Here is a 22049-nt window from a genome sequence, read left to right as displayed (position 1 = left end):
CCAGGGCCTGTCTTCCTCCCGTCGCCTGGGGGCGCCCGCTCCCAGGGCCTCTCTATCCCAGAGCCCTTCTCTATGGTTTCCCCTCCCGCACCGCGAAGGCGGGAGGGCGTGGCCAACACCTTTTCCGCTAGTTGCCCCCTCTAGCCCACAGTCTCGCTGCCCTGAGCCTCCCGTGCCGGCCGGCCGGCCGGGCGGACAGGCGAGCGCGCGGGGGGCGCGCGGGGGGCGGGGGGAGTTCCGGTTCCGGTTCTTTGTGCAGCTGCAGCAGCGGCTCCGGGGAAGATGGCGGCCCGGGCGGGTTTCCAGTCTGTGGCTCCGAGCGGCGGTGCCGGAGCCTCAGGAGGGGCGGGCGCGGCGGCTGCCCTGGGCCCGGGCGGGACTCCGGGGCCTCCCGTGCGAATGGGCCCGGCGCCGGGTCAGGGGCTGTACCGCTCCCCGATGCCCGGGGCGGCCTATCCGGTGAGTGGGGCTGGAGGAGGGGCGCGCGGGCCGGGGCGGAGCCGAGCGGGGGCCTGGGAGTGACAGCGGTGGGGCGAGAAGGAGGAGGGGCTCCCTGGGAGGATTTGGACCCTGAGTGAGGGTGGGGAGGCAGTTAGCATCTCTACCTGCTCTTGGGGGCATGGTTTCCGTGGGGTGGGGTCAGGATGTGGATCCAGAGTGGGTGAAGTGGGCCGGTGTGGGCAGCTGAGACCTGAAGGGCATGAGAGCGTGGGCAGCTCCATGCCAGAGGGACCAGCCTCCAAGGAGGGAGTAGCTGACAGCACTGTCTGAACTAGAGATGTCCAGTGTGACAGATACAAAGTAGACTAGGGAGGATTTGAGTATAATCTGATTCTTACTTTGGAGCGATATTTTCTTACGAATCACGCCTGGAGCAGAGGAAGCTCCAGTGATTTGCATTTCAAAGAGGCAGAGGGATCTCCATTGTACTCCACCTCCAGCCCTCCCCCCACTGGCCTTGTTTCATTCAAAGAACTCAAGAATCCCCCACGTTTCCTTTCTTCGTGGGCTAAGTAGGGGAAGCTATGACATCTCTGGGTCCTCTCCCCTCTGTAGAGACCAGGTATGCTGCCAGGCAGCCGCATGACACCTCAGGGACCTTCCATGGGACCCCCTGGCTACGGGGGGAACCCTTCAGTCCGACCTGGCCTGGCTCAGTCAGGGATGGACCAGTCCCGCAAGAGACCTGCTCCTCAGCAGATCCAGCAGGTCCAGCAGCAGGCGGTCCAAAATCGAAACCACAAGTAAGATGACCATGGGGGGCAGGGAGGGATGGAGGGAGGGAACCTATGAGAACTCAGGTGGTGGGAGTATCTGAACCAAGAAATGGTGGTGCTGTGTCAGCAGATGGTGCTTATTCTTGAGAATGCCTCATGTTGGGTGGGGGGTTGAGGGAATGTCTTTGACTTGAGAAAATCTTTGCAGTCCCTTCACTTTACTATAAATGCGGGTGCTGACACCCTGTCTTCATGTTCTGGTTAGTTCCATTCCAACCTGATAACAGTATTTCTTTTGAACAGTGCAAAGAAAAAGAAGATGGCTGACAAAATTCTACCTCAAAGGGTGAGTCCAGGCTGTAGGTCTTCTTGAGGGTCTGGTGAGTTTGAGAATAGAGATGATCAGCTCTATATCCACATGATATTTTTCTGTTTCTAAGATTCGTGAACTGGTACCAGAATCCCAGGCCTATATGGATCTCTTGGCTTTTGAAAGGAAACTGGACCAGACTATCATGAGGAAGCGGCTAGATATACAGGAGGCCTTGAAACGTCCCATCAAGGTAACACAGGAGTGCACTAGGCAGAGAACCAAAGGAGAGGATTCGGGAACCTGCAACAGGCTTAGGATGAGAAATCAAAGGCGCAGCACAGCTCTCCTTGGCATTTAAGCTACATCTTTCCCATCTACTTATGAACTAGACTTAGAGTAGGAACATAAAAACAAAACAGCAAAAGGGGAGGGATTTTTGATATCTCTTGCACCAGAAATATACTATCCCTTGTCCATGTTTTTGCTACAACTACTCTGCCACCTTAGGAACTGGCACCTTGCATCTCATTATATACTGGCATCTCAGTATATACATTTGCACTCAGACCAATGGCCTGTACTCCTAGATGGAATCTCTGTCCACCCACCCTAGTGACTGGATAGACACTAAGCCAGTCTGTTAGTAATAATGGGGTTTGGGGAGACCCTGTCTTCAACATCAAACCACTGAAGCCCCACCATCAATCCTGTTTCTACCTTCCTCAGCAAAAACGGAAGCTGCGAATTTTCATTTCTAACACTTTCAATCCGGCTAAGTCAGATGCCGAGGATGGGGAAGGGACGGTGGCTTCCTGGGAGCTTCGGGTAGAAGGACGGCTCCTGGAGGATGTGAGTTCAAGGTCCACCACGGGTCTACATCTCGGGTGGGAGCTGCTGGGAACAAGCAGTGTTGTCTGGTTGGCAGGAAGCCTGACTGGTGCTCACAGCTCCTGTTGGGAACAGCGGGGGATGGGTCACTGTGTTCCCTGCGCTAAAGACAATGGTTCTTTGTGTTGGCTCCCACAGCTTGGCCCTCACTGTGGTGTCATATCGAGAACCTTATTGTCCTGGGATTAGATTTGTTATTTACCTTCCTCCTGACGCTACTGGTCATTGAATTTAGCAGTATGTGCAGAGTATTCTGGTGTGCGTGTGTGTGTGTGTGTGTGTGTGTGTGTGTGTGTGTGTCCGTCCAAGTGAGCCTGCACTTAGAATTTGAGGCCATATTTTCCTCTGAGTTCTTGAGGCCCTTGATTCCCATTGTGGCATCTCTATCTTCCCAATGTTCTTTGGAGACATCTCACAGTTCACAGTGGAACAGATTTATTTGACAGGCCCGTGATTGCTTCATGGGGAGCATCAGCTGACAGGTGATAGACCCCAAACTTCCTACCCCAGAAGCTCCTTGGGGAAGCTCACATTTCCCTTATACTCTCTGGCTCTCTATTTTTAGCTGTTCACAGGCAAGCTAATGTGAATGCATTTTTGCAGGAGAACCAGGGTTCAGTGTCAGAGCCTCCTTCTCTTTATAGATCCAGCCCATGTGCTGGTGCTGTCATTCTATCCAAATAAAGCTGTTTTTGTTCTGGCTGTTCATTGCCTGTGATTCATTTCCCCTCTATAGTCAGACTTTTCTCTGTTTAGACTCGCTTTATGTGTAATGGTTTGGCTTAACTTGACAAAGTTAAGTCAGTGACCCTATACATAATATAGGCTGCTTCTTCAGGGTTCTGTTGCTACTGTGACTTGTTTAATACTCACAGACACCTACCTTTCTATTTCCTAAGAGATATTCAAAAGACATTTTAAAAAAATATATTTTTATTGATTTCAGAGAGGGAGGGAGATGGAGAGAGAGAAACATCAATGATGAGAAAGAATCGTTGATCAGCTGCCTCCCACACCCCCCCGAATAGGGACCAAGCCCACAACCCAGGCATGTGCCTTGACCAGGAATTGAACCGTGACCTCCTGGTTCATAGTTCGACACTCAACCACGGAGCCATGCCAGTGGGCTCAAAAGACATTTTCTTGAGTTTTCCCATTGCTGTTTGGGTCCCTTTTTTTTTTATGGGACTTTGTCTCAAGGAATTTTTTCTGGGCTTCTCTAACATGACCTTTTGTTTCTCTCCTCTAGTCAGCCTTGTCCAAATATGATGCCACCAAACAAAAGAGGAAGTTCTCTTCTTTTTTTAAATCCTTGGTGATCGAACTGGACAAAGACCTGTATGGGCCAGACAACCATCTGGTAGAAGTGAGTAGTTCTGCCCTCCAGACTTTGATTCTATGACTGAAGGATGATGGACTTGGGAGTCAAATTTTAATGTCTAGGGAGAGGAGGAGGTACAAATAAAAAATAAAGACTTACCCCAGGGGTACAGTACCACCATTGTAGTTTGCACATTGACCTCCAGGTGGCACTAGCTGTTTGGACCCAATAGTTCTTGCAGTCTGACTTGTCTCACCTTTTTAATGTTACTGCAGTATCTTGGTTGCTCCCTCCACTTTCAAGGGAAATTCTAATGGAGGCCTCTTTTACATGCCAGGCTTTTACATGCCAGGCTTTTACATGCCACACGTATCTTGTTTATTGATAAGGTTGAGACATAGTTAACCATACACCGTTCATACTTTTTCATGGTAGCAGATTCTGTAATTAGGCGGGCTAACTGTTAGGGTTCTAGTCTTTGCCAAGGTTACTGTTATAGATCTGAGACTTCCTTTTGATCCCTGCTCTGTTTAGATTCACATTCCAAAATTAAGAATTTGTTATAATACCTGATTATGCAATGTTCTGAAAGCCATGTTAGCAACAGTGTTCTTTGGGATACAGTCAAAACCAGAATGAGGCAGTCCAGCATTCCAAGTGAACTTAACCTGCTCCTTTTTTTGCCAATGTAGTTGCAGCCCCTTAACCTCAACCATTAAGAGACATGGGAAGGTCTTTAGCATCTAATAAGGAAAGTAAGTCGTAGGATCCATAGAAATTTGTAAATATGCTTAACTAAAGCATGGTGGGGACTAGGAATGTGGACTGTAGTTAGACACACCATAGCTCAAATCGCAGCTCCACTCTTTACTGGCTATTTGACCTTAGACAAACTTCATTCTTATAAGCAGTAGTTTTCTCGTCTGCAAAATAGGCTGAACTGTGCTTGTCTGGTATGGCTGTTGTGGGAATTAATAATATAATCCAAGTAAATGTCTTAGAATACTCACACATAGTATGTATTCAGTAAATGATAGTTGTGTTATTTTACTATGCACATGTGTACTACCCATTGTGTAGATAAAATCATCACTGGAAATTTAGGCTAATTTAAACGTGACCCTGAGCAGTAAGAATTAAAAGGTTAATCTACTTAAACAATAATCCCAAAGCCATAAGCAATTAAAAAACAAATAAACTCTCATGCTATTGCTCTTTTCCAGTAGCCTCAGTAATCAAAGTTGAATTCAGTCATTACAGAAGCTCTTCCCTCCCACCCCAGCTCTTCCTCTGGGAGAGCACCCCCTGACATCTTCCTCTCTGTAGTGGCACAGGACCGCCACTACCCAGGAGACGGATGGCTTCCAGGTGAAGCGGCCAGGAGATGTGAATGTCCGGTGTACTGTCCTACTGATGCTGGATTACCAGGTATGCTATGGTGACGTGAGGGGTCTGGCTTTCATAGCCACATCCCATTAGCAGTCTGACATTTTTGTTTGTTTTTATTTGGTTGGTTGGTTGGTTAATTCTCACCTGAGAATATTTTCTTTTTTTTTTCTTTTTTTTTAATATATTTTATTGATATTTTACAGAGAGGAAGGGAGAGGGATAGAGAGCTAGAAACATCGATGAGAGAGAAACATCGATCAGCTGCCTCCTGCACACCTCCCACTGGGGATGTGCCTGCAACCAAGGTACATGCCCTTGACCGGAATCGAACCCGGGGACCCTTCAGTCCGCAGGCCGACGCTCTATCCACTGAGCCAAACCGGTTTCGGCATGAGAATATTTTCCAATTGATTTTTAGAGAGAGTGGAAGGGATAGAGAGAAACATCCATCGATTGGTTGCCTCCCACATGAGCCCCAAATAGGGCCAGGGATTGAGCCTGCAACTAAGGTACGTGCCCTTGACCAGAATCGAACCCAGGATCCTTCAGTCTGCTGGCTGATGCTTTATCCACTGAGCCAAACCAACTAGGGCAGCAGTCTGACATTTTAAAGTTTTAGTTGTGGATAATTACACCAGATTTTAAGTTCCCTAGATATAGGAATAGGGTCTTAGTCATTTCTGAATTTCTCCTAGTGTTTGTCCCAGAGAAAACACTACTATACTACTTGTTGAATGACTCGAATGTATGGTCATGCTAAGCACCCCAAAATGCATATAGACCCAGCTCACTTACTTCATCTCTATATTCTTTGGTTTTCTGCAGCCACCCCAGTTTAAATTAGACCCTCGCCTGGCTAGGCTCCTGGGCATCCACACCCAGACCCGTCCAGTGATCATTCAAGCACTGTGGCAATATATAAAGACACATAAGCTCCAGGACCCTCATGAGCGGGAGTTTGTCATCTGTGACAAGTACCTCCAGCAGGTAAGAAAAGGACCCATTCTTTTGCTAGAGTCCTTTGAAGCCCTATTTGTACCCAAAATGCCAACTTCTTACCCTTTCCCCTTTTCCACAGATCTTTGAGTCTCAACGTATGAAATTTTCAGAGATCCCCCAAAGGCTCCACGCCTTGCTTATGCCACCAGAACCCATCATCATTAATCATGTCATCAGGTAAGCATGTGTATGGGAGGTAGTGGTGTACTGGTGCTGGCTTGTACCAGCTTGCACAAGCTAACTGTCAAATTTTCAGGAATTTTGCAAGCGGGTTGTTAAACATAGCTGTTATTTAAAATTAAATTATATAAACTTAGGATTAAATGTATTATGTTAAAATGAGGGTAATATTACTCAAAAGTTCATCATTTCCTAATTATTTTATTAGTATCTATGTTTTCAAGGTTACTTATGTCTGTTGTGTCCGTATGGTGGAAGTACTACATAATGCTGTACCGCTCTTCCCAACTCCTGGATCAGTGATGTAATATTGGCAGCTTGAAATCAACCATGTTGGGAATATTTAAACCACAGAAATTGGCAAATGCTACCAATCAGGGCTTTCCCCCTCTCCTTTGGAGAATAAGTTTTTAGACATTTACCAGTTCATCGCTGATAGGTTACCATCTTTTCTCTGGATGGTAGGGCATTCCAGTCTGACACTCCACCTCCATTACCTCCATCTACTTTTTTGTTCAGAAGATGGATGAGCAAGGCATTTAGGCACATATAACATGATGGAAGGTACTTGCTCCTCAAAGCAGCATGTCTCTGTGGTTGGATATAGTCTCTGCCTTCTTAGCCTTACTCTGTATTGATTCCAATGAAGGCCTTCCTTTCTTTAGACTGTGAACCATCACTCAGCCAGTAGTAACTCCTGTTACTACTGTACTTTGGGTTAGTAGAAGTTGGTCTGTTCTGTATTCCTGTAACTAAAGTTAGAGCACTTATTTTGTGTTGTGTGTGTTTTATTTGAATTTATTTTCAGGGTCAATTTTAGTTTAACAGGCAGAAAGATAATACAAGATACTACAATAGTGGTTTTCTTTGGGGAGGGAGAAACTTATTTTCACTGGATCTCTTTTGTTCCACTTAAATTTTTACCATTGACTTTTTAAACAAACCAATTTTATTGAGATTTATATGTATATAATAAATTGTACCTGTTCAAAGTATAGTTTGATGACTTTGGGGAAATGTGTTATACCCTGTAGCTACTACCACAAGAAAGATACAGAACATTTCTGTAACACCCAAAAGGAATTTTGCAATCAACTTCTTTCCCTTCCTCCTTGAGCCATCTTTTTGACCCTGTGTAATTAGGTCTTAGGGGACAAGCCCTTTACCAGGCCCCTTTGATTTCCTCCCCAGTGTTGACCCAAATGATCAGAAAAAGACGGCTTGTTATGACATTGATGTGGAAGTGGATGATACCTTGAAGACCCAGATGAATTCTTTTCTTCTGTCTACTGCCAGCCAGCAGGAGATTGCTACTCTAGACAACAAGGTACGTGCTTCTACCTGGGTAGTTTGGGTGCTGCCAGCCCTCTATCACAGCTTCTAGGCTGCCTTTTGATTCTTGGTATTCAAAAATGTATTGACACCCAGTATGTGTCAGGCACTGTGGTTGGTGCTGGTTAGAGCTAGACATACATGAGTTCTGATTCTGGCTATACCTTTTAATAGCTTTGAGCCTCAGTTTCTGATATGTGAAATAAGGACTATTTATAAGCTTGCTGTAAGGATTAAATGAGACAACTCATGTAGAGGCATGACATTGTGCCTGGCACTTAAAAACAAATGATAATTGCTGCTACTGTTGTTATTATCTTATTATTATATTTAACCTTATTAGATATAGTTCCTACAAGTAAAGCCAAAAAGAGGAAAACAGGGAGGCTTTCCTGGAAGAGTTGATGCCACAACAAAACCTTGAACAACAGAGTGGAAATTAACAGTGGGGGAGAAAAGAGAGTGGTGCTTAGGGTGTAGGAGGCAGAGGACATTCCAGAAAGGGAGCAGGGTGTGTAAAGGTCCAAAGATGAGCCTAGCATTTTCAAGAAGTATGTAATTTGTGTGTTAGATACAGCTCCAGGTGCCTGTGATGGGACATTTGGGAAAGGAAACTGGATAGGAAAATAGAGCATAATCACGAATAAGCTTTGGTGCAGGAAACACCTGTTAATACTGAAGACTGGAGGGGCTGATGCTGTTTGCATTTCGAGGGATCACCGTCAGGAAGGTGGAGAGCAGATTTTAAGAGGCAGGTTTGGAGGCAGGAAGCCTGGTTAGGAGGCTGGTGCGGTAATTCATGTGAGATATATGGAGGGTCTGAACTTAGGGTACAGACAGTGAGGATGGAAATAAGTAGGCAGACTTGAAATGTGTCAAAGTGGAGTTGAAGGGATTTGGACTCTTTAGATGGGGATGGTGGATGAGATGTGAGGGAGGAGGCGACATTAGGATGACTCCCAGGGTTCTAGTTTGGGTGGGTAGTAGTATTCACTCAGACTGGCAACAGGAGGAGAAGCAAGTGTTGGAGGAAAGGTAGTGAATTTTGTTTTACAGAGTTTAAGGTGAAATCCAAGTTATTGGATTGGTTGGAGTTTAGGAAATGGACTCTAGTTTGCAGACTGGGACTCATTACCCTGTCAGTGGTAATGGAAGACATGCGAGTAGATGAAATTGCCAGGAAGAGTATGGAGAATGAGAAGAGAAGGCAGAGAAAAAAAATCCATGGACCCTAACTTTTGAGACAGCCCTCTGTACTATTTCTCTACCCAAGAGTGTTTTTAGACCTGTGCTGTGGGTTAAGTATTTACCATGTAGCTTCCCCCAGAATGGGCACCGGAGACTAAAAGGAAAACTTCTCTCACATCAGGTAAATAGAGCCACAGTGCAAGTTATCTCCTGAGAGAAAGGTGAGGGCCAGAGCAGTGGGAGCTCTGGGCAGTGTCATTTCTAGGCAGCTCTGTACTAGGTTGGGAGTGGCAAAAGGAGATGTCCACACTGTCTTCCATTTAACTTTGCATTTCCCCATTTTGAAAATGTTATGAGCTTCCTTCTTCCTTTCAGATCCATGAGACAATAGAAACTATCAATCAGCTGAAGACTCAGCGGGAGTTCATGCTGAGCTTTGCCAGAGACCCTCAGGGTTTCATTAATGATTGGCTTCAGTCCCAGTGCCGGGACCTCAAGGTAAAAATACCTAGGAAAGTGGCAAAGGGACTCAGTTCAGTGAGGCACATGTTTGCATGATTTCTGTGACATCTGGTAGAAGAGCCAGAAGGGTTAGTGAGGGACCAGATTATCTTTAGCACATTCTATGGTCTGTCTTACAATTAAGTAGGGAAATGGAAGTAGAATCATCAAGTGTTTACCTTGCATGTATTTGTTGTTATTGTACACCATATCATAGGGGATACAGGTGGGAAAAGATTTCTGCTTTAAAGCAGCATGCATTCGGTTTGGGGAAATTAGGCTGTGATTTGAAAAGTAATAAGCCATATCAGACATTATTGGATCTCACAAATATCAGTAAGATAATAAAAAGGAGAAGGGAGATTGATAAGACTCAAATAGCTGGCCCAGGCTTCATGAAGCATTTGTTATTTCCCAGCGAGGGGGGCACCAGAGGCTGAGGCAAGAAGGTAGGAACAAGCACAGAATGTGTGAAATGTTCCCTTAGTCCTCGCCATCCTGTGGTGACTATGACTACTCTTTTAGAGGCTGAGCAAGGGACCAAGAGTTCCAGAAGGGATCCCTGAACCAGGCAGTGACTTGATGATTGCAGGGGTGGCGGTGGGCGTTACATTAGTAGTTTGCTAGGACTGCTGTAATAAACTGCCACAAATTGGGTGTGAACAATAGAAATTTATTGTTTCACATTTCTGAAATCAAAATGGTGTCCGCAGGGGTTGGTTCCTTCGAGAGCTGTGCAAGAGGGTCTGTTCCAGGCCCCTGTCCTAACTGTGGTAGCTTCAGGCATTACTTGGTGTGCAGATGGTATTCTCCAATTGTCTTCACTTCTTCCTTCTGTGCATCTCTATCTCTGTGTCCAAATTTCTCCTTCTTATAAGGATACCAGTTATATTGGATTAGGCCTACCCTATGATCTCACCTTAACTTGATATCTGCAGAGACCCTATTTCTAAATAAAGTCAGATTCACAGGTACTGGTGGGTTAGGATTTTGACATCTTTTGGGGGAATACAATTCAATCTGTATAGGCATAAAGAAAGGAAACAAACCTATTCTCTCTCTCTCCCTGCCTTCTCCCTCAGACCATGACCGATGTGGTGGGCAACCCAGAGGAAGAGCGCCGAGCTGAGTTCTACTTCCAGCCTTGGGCTCAGGAAGCCGTGTGCCGATACTTCTACTCCAAGGTAGGTGCCTGGGCACAGGGGAAAGTGACAAAAGGCAAAGGGTCTGTTCCCCGGTGGGGTCAGTGGTATTAGTTGCCTACTCCTGGTTTGTCTCATCTTCCACTCCTTCCACTGTTTTCTCCTTAGGTGCAGCAGAGACGGCAAGAATTAGAGCAAGCCCTGGGAATCCGAAATACATAGGGCCTCTCCCACAGCCCTGATTTGGCTGCGCCGATTCTTTATTTGGGCCCCGTTCTGCCTGCCTCATAGCACCTGCCTTGGTCTTGCTTGGGACCTTCCAGGGGATGCTGTTGGTTGAAGGACAACACCAGAATGAAGAGGGTCTCACATTTCTGTCTTACAAGATACCTGTGACCCTCTTCTCCCACCCTCTCCCTCCCCACCCCCAACTTCCCTTTGCCCCACAAAGTTCCCGGGTGCCTCTACCCTCCCCTGGTCTACATAGGACCTCTAGATAGTATTAGAGAGAGAACCTGTAGTGGTAATCAGTGCATTGAATGGATTAGGCCCAAGGCCAGGTGGTCTTCAAGGGGACCAGCTACACTGCCCTTCAGAGACTGAGGAGTTGGGAGCCTCATTCCCATCTCCAAGACTCAGGCCTAGGGGCACTCTATAAGCTAGTTGATCTTGGCTCTCCTGATAACAGAATCCAATGTCCTTCCTTCCCTCCACAGGTTTGGAGCAAACTCTCCCTTCACTTGTTGCCCTCTAGTACTAAAGGAACCCTGGCTCTCAAGCTCCACTGAGGCCCAGGTCAGTCTGCAGTCTCTGGATTGGCCTGCTGTCTCAGTGCTTCTCTTACTCCCTCGTAGGGGGTCCACATCAGTATTGGAGTTTGTTCTTTAACGATTGCTCCTTCCCAGCATACTCCTTGTAGCTGCTCTTTTAGGACTCCCTCCTATGCGTCCTAACCCAGGGTATTTGGGTGGGGGAATCTTGCCTTTCCCTGTCAGAACCCCAGGAATCTAACCTGGGCACTGTCATTACTAGTGGAGGCTGTTCCTTCCTGCTGTTGCTTGGAGGTGTGCTTTCATTTACTCCATTCTGCCTCCCCCATCCCTTCATGGAGAAACAGGCCTAAAGTCAAACGGGTAAAAGCCCTGGGCCACCCCTGTCTTCCTGCCCCTTGTCTGCCCAGTTGACGCCTGCTGGTGACTTCTGGGACACTGAGGAGTGAAAGCGCCTAGGGCTGCAGAAGAGCTCTGAGTTGGGTTTGTGACTCCTTCCTCCCTGCCTCACAGGATGGTGACTCCCCAGCCCCTGCCCTCAAAGCTTCAGGCCCCTCAGGTAGCAGCAGGACCTTGTGATCTTGGCCCCTTGGGACTGAGATGGTTTTGCATCTTTCCATGAGAGCCTCAGATTCTTCTTCCAGGTGTATCACCCCGAGTTAGTGTATCCCAGGCTCGCAGACTCAACACAGCAGGGTGGGAGACAGCTGGGCACAGAGGGGGAATTCTGTTCGCATGGGCTCAACCCACAGAACTGACAAAGCCCCTGCTTCCCACCTCTCCTCAGGCTCCTGCGAGCACCTCCCCCAGCCCGGTATCCCTGCCTGTTCCACGTTGGGGACAGAATTTTCTTCCTGTCTCTTTCCTGCTATTATCCCACCCCTCCCTTGAAAGCTCCCCAGTGACACTGGACAACCTCTGTTCTTGGGGCTGGAACCATGAGAAGGAAGCTCGGCACTCCTACACAGTGTCCCTGTAAAAGATAACTTTTTATTAACTGAATTATGTTTTTTTCATGGACCAAAATTTTTTTTGTACTGTCCCCTTATCGATGTCACCCAGTTTTAATAAAAGAATCTTCTGAAGGATGGTTCCCCTTACCTCCTGAGGGAGAGCTCTTCCCTGAGCTTTTCTCTCCAGTGCTTTTAGCCATGCTTACGGTGTTTGTGCATTTTATTTGGCAGCTATTTATGGAGGACCTGTTAGGTGTTGGGGATATGGTAGAAAAAAAGGTTTCTACCTTGTGGACCTCAGGTCCTCACCTGAGAACTCACTCTGTCAGCCCCAGGGGTCCAAGCAGGCCAGAGGCTGGTGGGATCACTGGGTTTCATCGCTGTCTCCAGGTCCAGTTGGGAAAGTACTAACAAGACAGTAGTACTGACATTTCCCTTGTCCTTTTGAGTTCCCAGGGCTTGAGTGTGTTCGTTCACATGCACTGTCCTTGGGTGCCTGTGATCCCTTAGGCTTAATGAACCTGAGTGTCCTCCAAGGGAGTTCCACTTATCAGGGCTCCTGTCTAGATTGGGGCCAGGGCTAAAACCGTTCTGTTCTCTGTGCCTGTCGTTCTTTACGGTCCCATTTGCACAGCCCTGAATAAGATTTCAGTTCCTAAGACCAGCATGGAAAGGCTTGCTGTGTTGTCATCTTCACACTAGAGACAACCAGCCCCTCAATGGCAGAACTTGGAAGATTTTGCTCAGGATTGATATTCCCATTAGCAGTTTCTAGCATAATGTATCTGCTTCCCAGCTGGTGGCTCATTACTTTCCTCCTTTGTGCCATTGTCTTGCTTGGTTCTACCCAAGAAGGGGGTTTAGAATATAGGATGCGTGCAAGCACATTCCAAAGTTGGATGGGAACACTCGAGTATTCCCTGTCTTCAGTCAAACCCACCAAGGAGAAAACCACCTCCTAATCTGGAACTTGGGGGGTTATCAGACTTCAGTAGGGAAAACAGAAAGGAGCGTGGGTGATAACTTGGAGTGGAAAAAATTTATGTCAAGGACATTGAAATAGCATCTGTTTTTACCCAGGCTAATTACATGTGTAATGAATAACTGATGAACCTTTACTAATTTCAAGCAAATCTACAGTTTGCTCTTGGGAAGAGCCTAGTGATACAGATAACTTCCTATGACAAGCTGTTCTGGATCTCTGCACACTCTTTATTCCTATATAAATGAACAAATTCTTTGTCTCCACACTAAGAATTACTACAGGAGCATAATGAGATGGAAGAATTTAGGGAAAAACAATGGGGTTATTTTATGCATAAATATCCATTCTTTGGGGTTCCCATCATGTGTTAAGGACAGAAGCATTCTTTCTCTTCCATCACCCATAATCGGTTCTCCCAGCTGGCAGCCTGGCACTGGTGCCTTGTCTCAGAGCCAGTGCATACCGGAGTGATTTGTGCGAGGCTGGCTCTGTAGAGGTACAACTTTGTTCCTACGGGAAACAACTACTGATTTTGCGTATGTTCTCCCCGATGGGAACTCTGGCCATGGAAGGAGAATATGGGGGGCTTTTTCTTGGCAGCCCATAGAACATTGCTCTTTTTTTAAAAAAAAAAAATTTATTTTTGGAGAGGAGGGGGTAGGGAGATAGAAACATGGATGAGAGAGAAAAATTGATCTGCATGCCCTTTTTGGGGATCGAGCCTACAACCTGGGCATGTGCCCTGACCGGGAATTGAACCGTGACCTGGTGCATGGGTTGATGCTCAGTTGAGACACAGTGGCCGGGCTGGAAACCATTGCTTTTGACCTCGTGCTTGCTTACCCTTACCCAGTGGTTGCACAGATTCCCCTCTAGCCCAGTGTTTATCACTGTTGCCGGCCAACAGTGGCCCCGGGGATTGGAAACACCCACTTAGGAGTCTGCCAGCCCAGGAGGTCAGCACGTGAGCACACAATGGTCTCTGCCCTCTAGGTCAAGGTGCACAGGCAGCTGGAGTGTTAGGGCCCTTTACCTCACTCTTTAGATCAGCCTAGAAACCAGAGCTCCCCTTCTTAGTCAAATGGATGGTTGTGGGCGATATAGAGCCCTGAACTGCTGAAAGAGCTGCTTCCATTCCGCCTGCCCCCCCTCCCCTGCCCCAATCACACCCCACTTACTCAATCACAGCATCTGAGACCAACAAGCTCTCACAAAGGTCACAGCTACTCCCGATCCAGCCTCCTTTCCCCTTTTCTAGCTTCTGCAAACTAGCCACTAACCTGAGGCAGCCCGAGTGTGGTAGTTTAAAACCCCAAGAAAGAACTGAAGGGTGCTGAAAGCCTCTTAAGGAGAGAGAGCACGCTGGCACCTTCTTTTCTCTCCTGTCTTCAAGCCCAGAGTCGCAAAAGGAAACTTGTGGGCATCAGAGCCTCTCACTTTGACCTTTCCCATCCTCCCTTCCTGGAAGACATTCATGTGGGGAGACTTTTAGGTGAGGAGGCCCACTGGTGAGTGCCTGAGATGACTATTGTGGGTAACCAAGATGACCTTGTCTGTCAGGGCTCCTGGGGTCTCATTCTTGGACTGGGTTTCCCCAAAGCACGCCTTTATCTTTTTTGTGGTCTTAGCTTTAAAAGTGGGCCCACCCCCCACTTACAGCCCTGCAGCCAGTGTGGGGCCAGTGACATGTGGTCCCTGTCACTGCTAGAGGACAAAACTGTAGAGCACTTTTTGGAGTCCTGGCAGGAGGATATACTAGGCATATACCCTGGAAAAGAAAACATTCCTGTATCTGCTACTAGGGCTGCATATAATACATTTTAATGCTGCAAGACAGGAGGGAGTGATGGGGGCCAGTCACTTGCTCCTTATCTGGGCTATTTCTTGGCAGACTTCAAAATGAGATCGTTCCAGGGGGGTATGGGGGATTGAGCTGGGGCCAAAGGAAGACTGCCAACACCATCAGCTGGCAAACCTGAGGAAAAGTGGAGCTTGGTTTGTGCCCCATTCCAGTTCCCCACCTGTCTCTACTCCTTTCTCCCATTTCCCTGGCTCTGCCAGACTGTCTCCCTAGGCGCCTGCCTCCCCTGGAGGGCGGGGCTTGGCTGCACCCACGTGTGGCAGAGTTATATGCTCCTAGCGGAGAGAAGAGCTGGGAGTGTGGAACCAGCTGGCTCAGGCAGAAAAGCGGCACCATGGCTGGCAAGAAAGTCTGCATTTTAGGCTCCGGCAACTGGTAAGTGGCTCTGTCAAGAGGTATGGGGAGGAAGGGGGATCCCCCAAGTACACAGAGGCCTAGGTGGGCAGGAGGCAGACAGTGGGTAGAAAATACCCTCTGATTCCTCTTCCATCCCTGCTGTTATCTTCTGTGCCTCCCCCATTCTACCCCCCCCCACCCCCGCCGCTGAGGACAGATGGTGTCCAAACCTCTCCTGGTCCCTGCCTGGCCCTGGCCCTGCACCTGTTCGTCACAGGAATGGAGCCTCCAGTGCTCTCTGTTTGAAAGCTGCTTGGGTTTGGGGGTGGAGGTGACAAGGAAGGTAAATAATCTGGTGGGCTGCTGTGATATACTGAGGTGGAACACTGCCCCCTCCCCTGCCACGACTCCTCCATCACACCCCCACTTTCTGTGCTCCCTCTCCTACCAGGGGTTCAGCCATCGCCAAGATTGTGGGTGGCAATGCAGCCAAGCTGGCACATTTTGACCCACGGGTGACCATGTGGGTGTTTGAGGAAGACGTCGGGGGCAGAAAGCTGACAGAGATCATCAACACACAGCATGAAAATGTCAAATACCTGCCAGGGCACAAGCTTCCGTCCAACGTGGTGAGCCCCAACACCCTACAAGGAAGGGAGAGGGGAGGTTTGCTTGCCTCCTGCTGAAGGGGGACATTTCTGGTACTACCTGGACTTGGGAAGTGTCTCAGGAAGGCTGTTCCAGGCACCGGGCACTCCTATGCACAGCCCCCAAACTGCTTTCCTGGGCAAGTTCTGGAACAGGAGAACCTGAATGCCCCCTGGCCCCCATTTATGGACTCCCAGGCCTTTAAGAGAAGACCAGGAAGTTGGTTTCTGTGGCAACCAAAGACAGGATCTCTGGCTCCCAGTCCTGGGGTTCAGGTAGTGCCTGCCTCAGGCTCTAATCCAGTTACTTATTCACTGGGTTATTAGCAGACTTGGACGATGCTCCTTGGACTTAAGGTCTTTGGTCAAATCCACGTGGCTCACTCCCCAGAGAAGAGAGCAGAATTGGCGCTTTCCCTTCCCCGTTAGGGACCCTAAGGAGCAGGGTGATGAAATTACTTGGCCTCTTCCTCCTGCCAAGCTCAGGCCTCCTTTGGCCTCTAACTGTCCCACAGCCAAAGGCTAGGAGGTTGCTGGGAGGAGGTTTCCAAGAGTCAAGAGCCCAGGAAAACTGGAGCAGAGAGGGAATGGTGGCTATGGGAGAAGGAATAGTGTCGTATTCCTCCAAGTTTAGCCCTTCCAGATTCAACCCCCAAACTGGTCTTTTTCCCCCACAAGCCTCACTCTTTGGCTTTTAGATCTTCTGAATGAATGGGGTTTCATAGGGGCTAGGAGAAGTCTATCAGGCCCATGAACACTGGTCACCCCACAGGTGGCTGTCCCAGATGTGGTCCAGGCTGCAGTGGATGCTGACATCCTGGTCTTTGTGGTGCCCCATCAGTTCATCAGCAAGATCTGTGATCAGCTCAAGGGCCACCTGAAGGCAAACACCATCGGGATATCTCTTATTAAGGTGCCAGGGACACCATGTGGATGGGGGTGCAGCTAACTTGTGGGGCTCGGGGTCGGTAAAGTGGGGAGAAGAGAATATGGCAAAAGTAGGCTAAGAGTTTTCTGGAAAGAGGAAAGGAGTGGTTTTGGGGAGGCTTGAGAAACAGTGAGATGCTGGGGGCCACTGGGAAGGGGAGGTTGGTTGAGGAGTAGACAAGAGATAGGTTTGGAGGCAGATGACCTGGGAGTTTAGGAGGTGTCCAAAGAATACCTGGGGGTATGAGAAGCAGGCTGGTTTGAGGAATGTGAAAGAGAAGTTGGTTTGGAGCAGTGACTGGGATGGAAGTTGGTTTGGGGAACTTGGAAGTGAGTTGTATAGGAATGTGGAGGAGATACATTACCTTGGAGAGGTAGGCTGATTTGAGGGTATGTGGAGGAGAGTTTTCAGATGGATTTTCATATGCCATCCACCCTCCTTACAACAAGCTTTGGCTGGGTTGGGATGGCAGCAGAACATTTGGGGGTAGGGGGACACTGATGAACAGCGGATTTGGAAAGGGTAGGATTTCTAGGTGGGAAGCCCTCAGTGGGCATAAATAGCGCCTGGCCTGAGCTCCATCCTGTGCCCAGGGTATAGACGAGGGCCCCAACGGGCTGAAGCTCATCTCTGAAGTGATTGGGGAGCGACTTGGCATCCCTGTGAATGTGTTGATGGGGGCCAACATTGCCAACGAGGTGGCTGATGAGAAGTTTTGTGAGACAACCATTGGTGAGCACCCCACCACAACCCACGTACATAAAGCAGCTCCACACTCGCCCTCTCCCAAACCCACTTAGCCATCTTCTCCCCATAAGGCAGACAAAGGAAGAAGACCCAAGCATCAGAGGTGAGGGAAGGTTGGGACACCCCCAGGGAAAGGGTTTCGGGTCCTGCTTAGGGCAGGTGTGCAAAGAAGAGTCAAGAGTCCGCTGTTAAAGCCTTGCCCCTCTCCATTTTAGGCTGCAAGGACCAGGCCCAGGGACTGCTTCTGAAAGAGCTAATGCAGACACCCAATTTCCGCATCACGGTGGTGCAAGAGGTGGACACAGTAGAGATATGTGGGGCCTTAAAGGTGAGAGGGATGTAGAAGCAGCTAGGGGGTGGGGAGAAGATCCTGAAAGAGGGCCTGGCTTGGCTATACCTGGTTACTGGTACTCCAGGCTCTCACTCATAGGCAGTTGCTCCCATTCCCCACCAAATCCTATATACATAGGAAGAACTGCAGAAGCAAAGCCAAAATCATTTAGGCCTGCTGATTATTCATCATCGGACACTGGACCCCCTTCCTCCTTTCTCCCTATAGCCTCTTGTGGGACATCCCTATCACTGGCTCCAGGGGGTGGTCCAAGAAGAAGAGGAGATGCTCTGGGGGAGCACTCAGGCTAATGGGAGATGCCCAGAACACCCAGACAGATGGCTAGAACTCTGGACCCTAGACAGAGCTGTGGATATCAGGGATAGTCATGGATGGGGGAGCCAGCCAGATGGAAGATTGATTTTCAGTAAATTCCTCAAGGATGGAGTATGGAGCAGAGTTGGGGAGCCAGGAAGCATAAGCCCAGGCTAGAAAAGAATACAGCAAGTGGGAAAACCATGAGGTAGAAATAGTCACGGAGCCACCCACTATACTTCACTTATTCAGTGGGCATATCATGGCTGATGGAAGCAGCATGAGGCAGGTGGTGAGGGCTCCAAGAGGGGCCTGAAGAAGGGGATCCTTTCTCATCTGTGACTTCCATTTTCCAAAGAATGTAGTGGCCGTGGGGGCTGGCTTCTGCGATGGGCTGGGCTTTGGCGACAACACCAAGGCAGCGGTGATCCGACTGGGTCTCATGGAGATGATCGCCTTCGCCAAGCTCTTCTGCAGGGGCCCTGTGTCCTCTGCCACCTTCTTGGAGAGCTGTGGTGTCGCTGACCTCATCACTACCTGCTACGGAGGGCGGAACCGCAAGGTGGCCGAGGCCTTTGCCCGCACAGGAAAGGTGGGCACCGGGGAGAATGGAGAACAGAGGGTGGGCCTTAGAGGTGTCGAGGTAGAGGAATCTGGGTTGAGGTGTCTCTTGAGCACAAACATGAAGCTTGTTGTAAACAATGCTAGCCTTTCTTTCCTCTATGACCTTCCACCTCTCATCAGAGCCCCCGACTCTCAACCTCACACTAATCCTCCTCTCATTTCCATCCACCTGTCCTGTTTTCTTCACAGTCCATTGAGCAGCTGGAGAAAGAGATGCTGAATGGGCAGAAGCTACAGGGGCCCCAGACAGCCCGGGAGCTACACAGCATCCTCCGACAAAAGGGCATGGTAGATAAGTAAGTGTCTGCCACAGCCCCACTGGGAACCACAGCCAGAAGTGCTCTCCCCATTCTTCATCTTCTTGAACCCTCCTCAATCTGTAGTAAAGTGGGCAGAGAGGGAAATGTTATCTTATGTTAACAGACACAGAGACCAGAGCTTGGAAAGAGTCTGGATGTCTACTGTCCCCCAACTAGGAGTTCATGGTCTTTGAACTCCTTCCAGTCTCTAGTGATCTTTATACTACATTGCTTCAACCCCTCTGCATAGCCTCCCTCGATTCTTTCCTCATTCTCTGCTATGGGGGTTGGAACTCTGGGGCAGCAGGAATAAGCTCACCTGATTGTCCTGTTTTTTTGTCTATCATCCCGAGTCTAAGCTGCTCACCTAAAGCCAACCTTCTGTCCCTGACCTCTGTCCTGGGTGCTGAGGTGTGAGGACAGTCTTTATGTCAAGGTGTTGCTTTATGTGAAGCACGAAGACAAGAGGGGCTGATGGGCTGATCAGAGCAGAGCTCTGCTAGCCGAGAAAGAATCCTGGAATCAGAGAGAATGAAACAGGCTCAAAAGATCAGCTCATGGCTGGTCAGAGTAAAGCCTCCTGGTAAAGCAAACAGCCTGGGCAAGAGGATGAGAAGAAGGAAACTGGCATTTATGAAGCACTTCATAGATACAGAATCCCTTCAGCGCTGTGTCACATTGGCCCCATTTTACAGTTGATGATACCGAGGCTCACAGAGGTTAAGTAGTTTGTCCACTTGGATCAAAACAATTTTAGGGAATCATGTTGGCCAGTTCAATATGATAGGGAGCAAGGCAATTAACAACCTGACCCTAAAACCCAGAGCTAGAAAGTTAAAATTCTCAGCAACTGGAAATTGAGAACCAGAGACTACCTGAACTCAAAGGTGGGAGAGTAGGAGAGTAGAGGGTTAGAAGGGGATGTGGAGTGGGGGTTAGAGGATGTACAAGGAGGCTAAGCTGGGTCTCTCCCTCCCCATTCCAGGTTCCCTCTGTTCATGGCTGTGTACAGAATATGCTACGAGAGCCAGCCAGTGGGTGAATTCATCCGCTGCTTGCAGAATCATCCAGTACATCTGTGAGCAGGGCCGTGGCCCAGGCCAGGCAGTTTCTTTACCCTAGTGGAGACAGGCAGAAGTTTGTGTACCTGGCCACCGAGATATTTGGGATCCTCCACAGAGCAGCCTCTTCTCAGCTTTTCACCCGACAGGAAGTTGTAGGGCCCAGCGACCTGTCTGGAGACCCTGAACCACCAAGCAGCCTGCAGCCTCTTGCCATATCTCAGCAGAAATGGAGAGGCCTTGGTCCTCTCCAGATGTGGCGCTCACTTTCTCCCTGTCCTCTGGGGAGGCCCAGTGCTGCCTACTTTGGGTGTGTATGGTGGAGGGAGAAGGAAGTAAGGCAATAGGTGCCCACTGCTGCTTCACACAGAACAGGAATCCTGTCCCCAAGCCCAGTTAAGTAGCTAAAGAACTATCTCAGCCACAAGAGGGATGAGGCAAGGGCTGTCAGGGAGGGATCTGGGCTCCTTTGCTCTGTCTGACCTCTGCCAGGCCCTGCACAGCATCAATGGATCTCAGTGTTTGTTAACAAAATACAAAGATCTCAACCCGCTTCTAGTTTCTCCTAGCAACATCTGCGTCCTCAGAAACCTCTGGTCGTTCCCTTTTCCCTCCCCCAGGCTGCCCTGGCACCAGAGTTGCTACCATGCTGGCATCTCGGGCCCTGGGGCTTGTCATTCTCCCCATGGACTTCCTGGTTCCTAGTTTTTTTGCCAGCTCCTCCCCACAGTGCGTGACCTTTCCAAGTCTTCCCTCCCCCTCCCCACCAGCACCCTCTTTGAGGAGCAAGAACTTAATCTGTTGACAGAGCTACACCTTTTCATAGCAGGCTCAGATCCCTCTGCTCCCTGTGACCTTTGTATTTGCCCCGCCTCCCTTCTCAGGAGCTCTAGTGACAGGAGGTTTCAGCTGGATCCTCCTGCTACCTTCCCAGGACATCCTTGGCTCCACCCCTTTCCTTCTCCCAAAACCTGAACCTATTTCTTAGCCGCCTCCAGAGCAGCTAACGAGCTGCTCTAGAGGGCAGGTGGCCAGAGAGTGGCCCAAAAGCTGATCAGGGGTAGGGAAGGGTGACCATGTCCCATGTTGGTGGATCCTGACATTCCAAGGCCAGCCCTCTGTCATCTGATATATATGCCTTCTCACAAGAGCTAGGAAACTGGAGGAGGAAAAGAATGAAAAGCACCCTACCCTAAAGCAGCGATTTTCAACCTTTTTCATCTCATGGCACACATAAACTAATGACTAAAGTTCTGTGGCACACGAAAAAAATGTATTTTTGCCAATCTGAAAAAAAAAACACGTATAGTTTTGAATCATTCACACTAGACGGCTATTGTTGTGTTGGCTGTTGTCATTTTTTTATTTGACAACTTAAGGGAAAAGAGGTCAGTGGCCCTGACTGAATAGTCAGGTATTGCATGTTTTAAAAAATCCTTGCAGCACACCAGTGTGCCTGCGGTGGCACACCGGCTGTCCTAGGGTAAGGAAAGAACAGGAAGGGGAGGAGGGAGAGGAGTGTGCTTTGCACTGGCCTTGCTCCAGGATGGGGAGGGAATGTCCCGGGTCAGCAGCCTAGGCTCCTGGCTATAAATAGCCCCTGAGGGCCTAAGGTGCTCCTAGAATCCAGCAAAGGGTCTCAGCTTCCTGTGTGGCAGCATCTGGCATATAACTAGCTCTGGCCAGCTCTATGTTAACGTTCTCTTACTCCCGGCCTAACCA

The 22049-nt window shown here is 48.8% G+C and overlaps 2 protein-coding genes across 2 annotated transcripts; both read left to right on the top strand.

Annotated features, from left to right (window-relative positions):
* Positions 1 to 181: 181 nt before the first annotated feature.
* On the top strand, positions 182 to 12394 carry SMARCD1 (SWI/SNF related BAF chromatin remodeling complex subunit D1). Its single transcript, XM_080662655.1, has 13 exons — positions 182 to 459; positions 1057 to 1244; positions 1521 to 1563; positions 1658 to 1780; positions 2257 to 2379; positions 3668 to 3784; positions 5066 to 5167; positions 5954 to 6115; positions 6207 to 6304; positions 7499 to 7634; positions 9203 to 9325; positions 10411 to 10512; positions 10639 to 12394. The coding sequence occupies exons 1-13, from the start codon at positions 283 to 285 to the stop codon at positions 10690 to 10692; spliced, it is 1548 nt and encodes a 515-aa protein (XP_080518781.1). The 5' UTR covers positions 182 to 282; the 3' UTR covers positions 10693 to 12394.
* Positions 12395 to 15245: 2851 nt separating this feature from the next.
* GPD1 (glycerol-3-phosphate dehydrogenase 1) lies at positions 15246 to 21646 on the top strand. The gene is made up of 8 exons (XM_080662656.1): positions 15246 to 15414; positions 15827 to 16004; positions 16795 to 16935; positions 17544 to 17682; positions 17913 to 18025; positions 18702 to 18935; positions 19157 to 19263; positions 20252 to 21646. Exons 1-8 carry the CDS (start codon positions 15374 to 15376, stop codon positions 20346 to 20348), a joined length of 1050 nt encoding a protein of 349 aa, XP_080518782.1. The 5' UTR covers positions 15246 to 15373; the 3' UTR covers positions 20349 to 21646.
* The last annotated feature ends 403 nt before the right edge of the window (positions 21647 to 22049 follow it).

The sequence above is a fragment of the Plecotus auritus genome, assembly GCF_963455305.1.
Source record: "Plecotus auritus genome assembly, chromosome: 3".
NCBI lineage: Eukaryota > Metazoa > Chordata > Mammalia > Chiroptera > Vespertilionidae > Plecotus > Plecotus auritus.
This window is presented reverse-complemented; position numbering and strand designations above follow the sequence as displayed.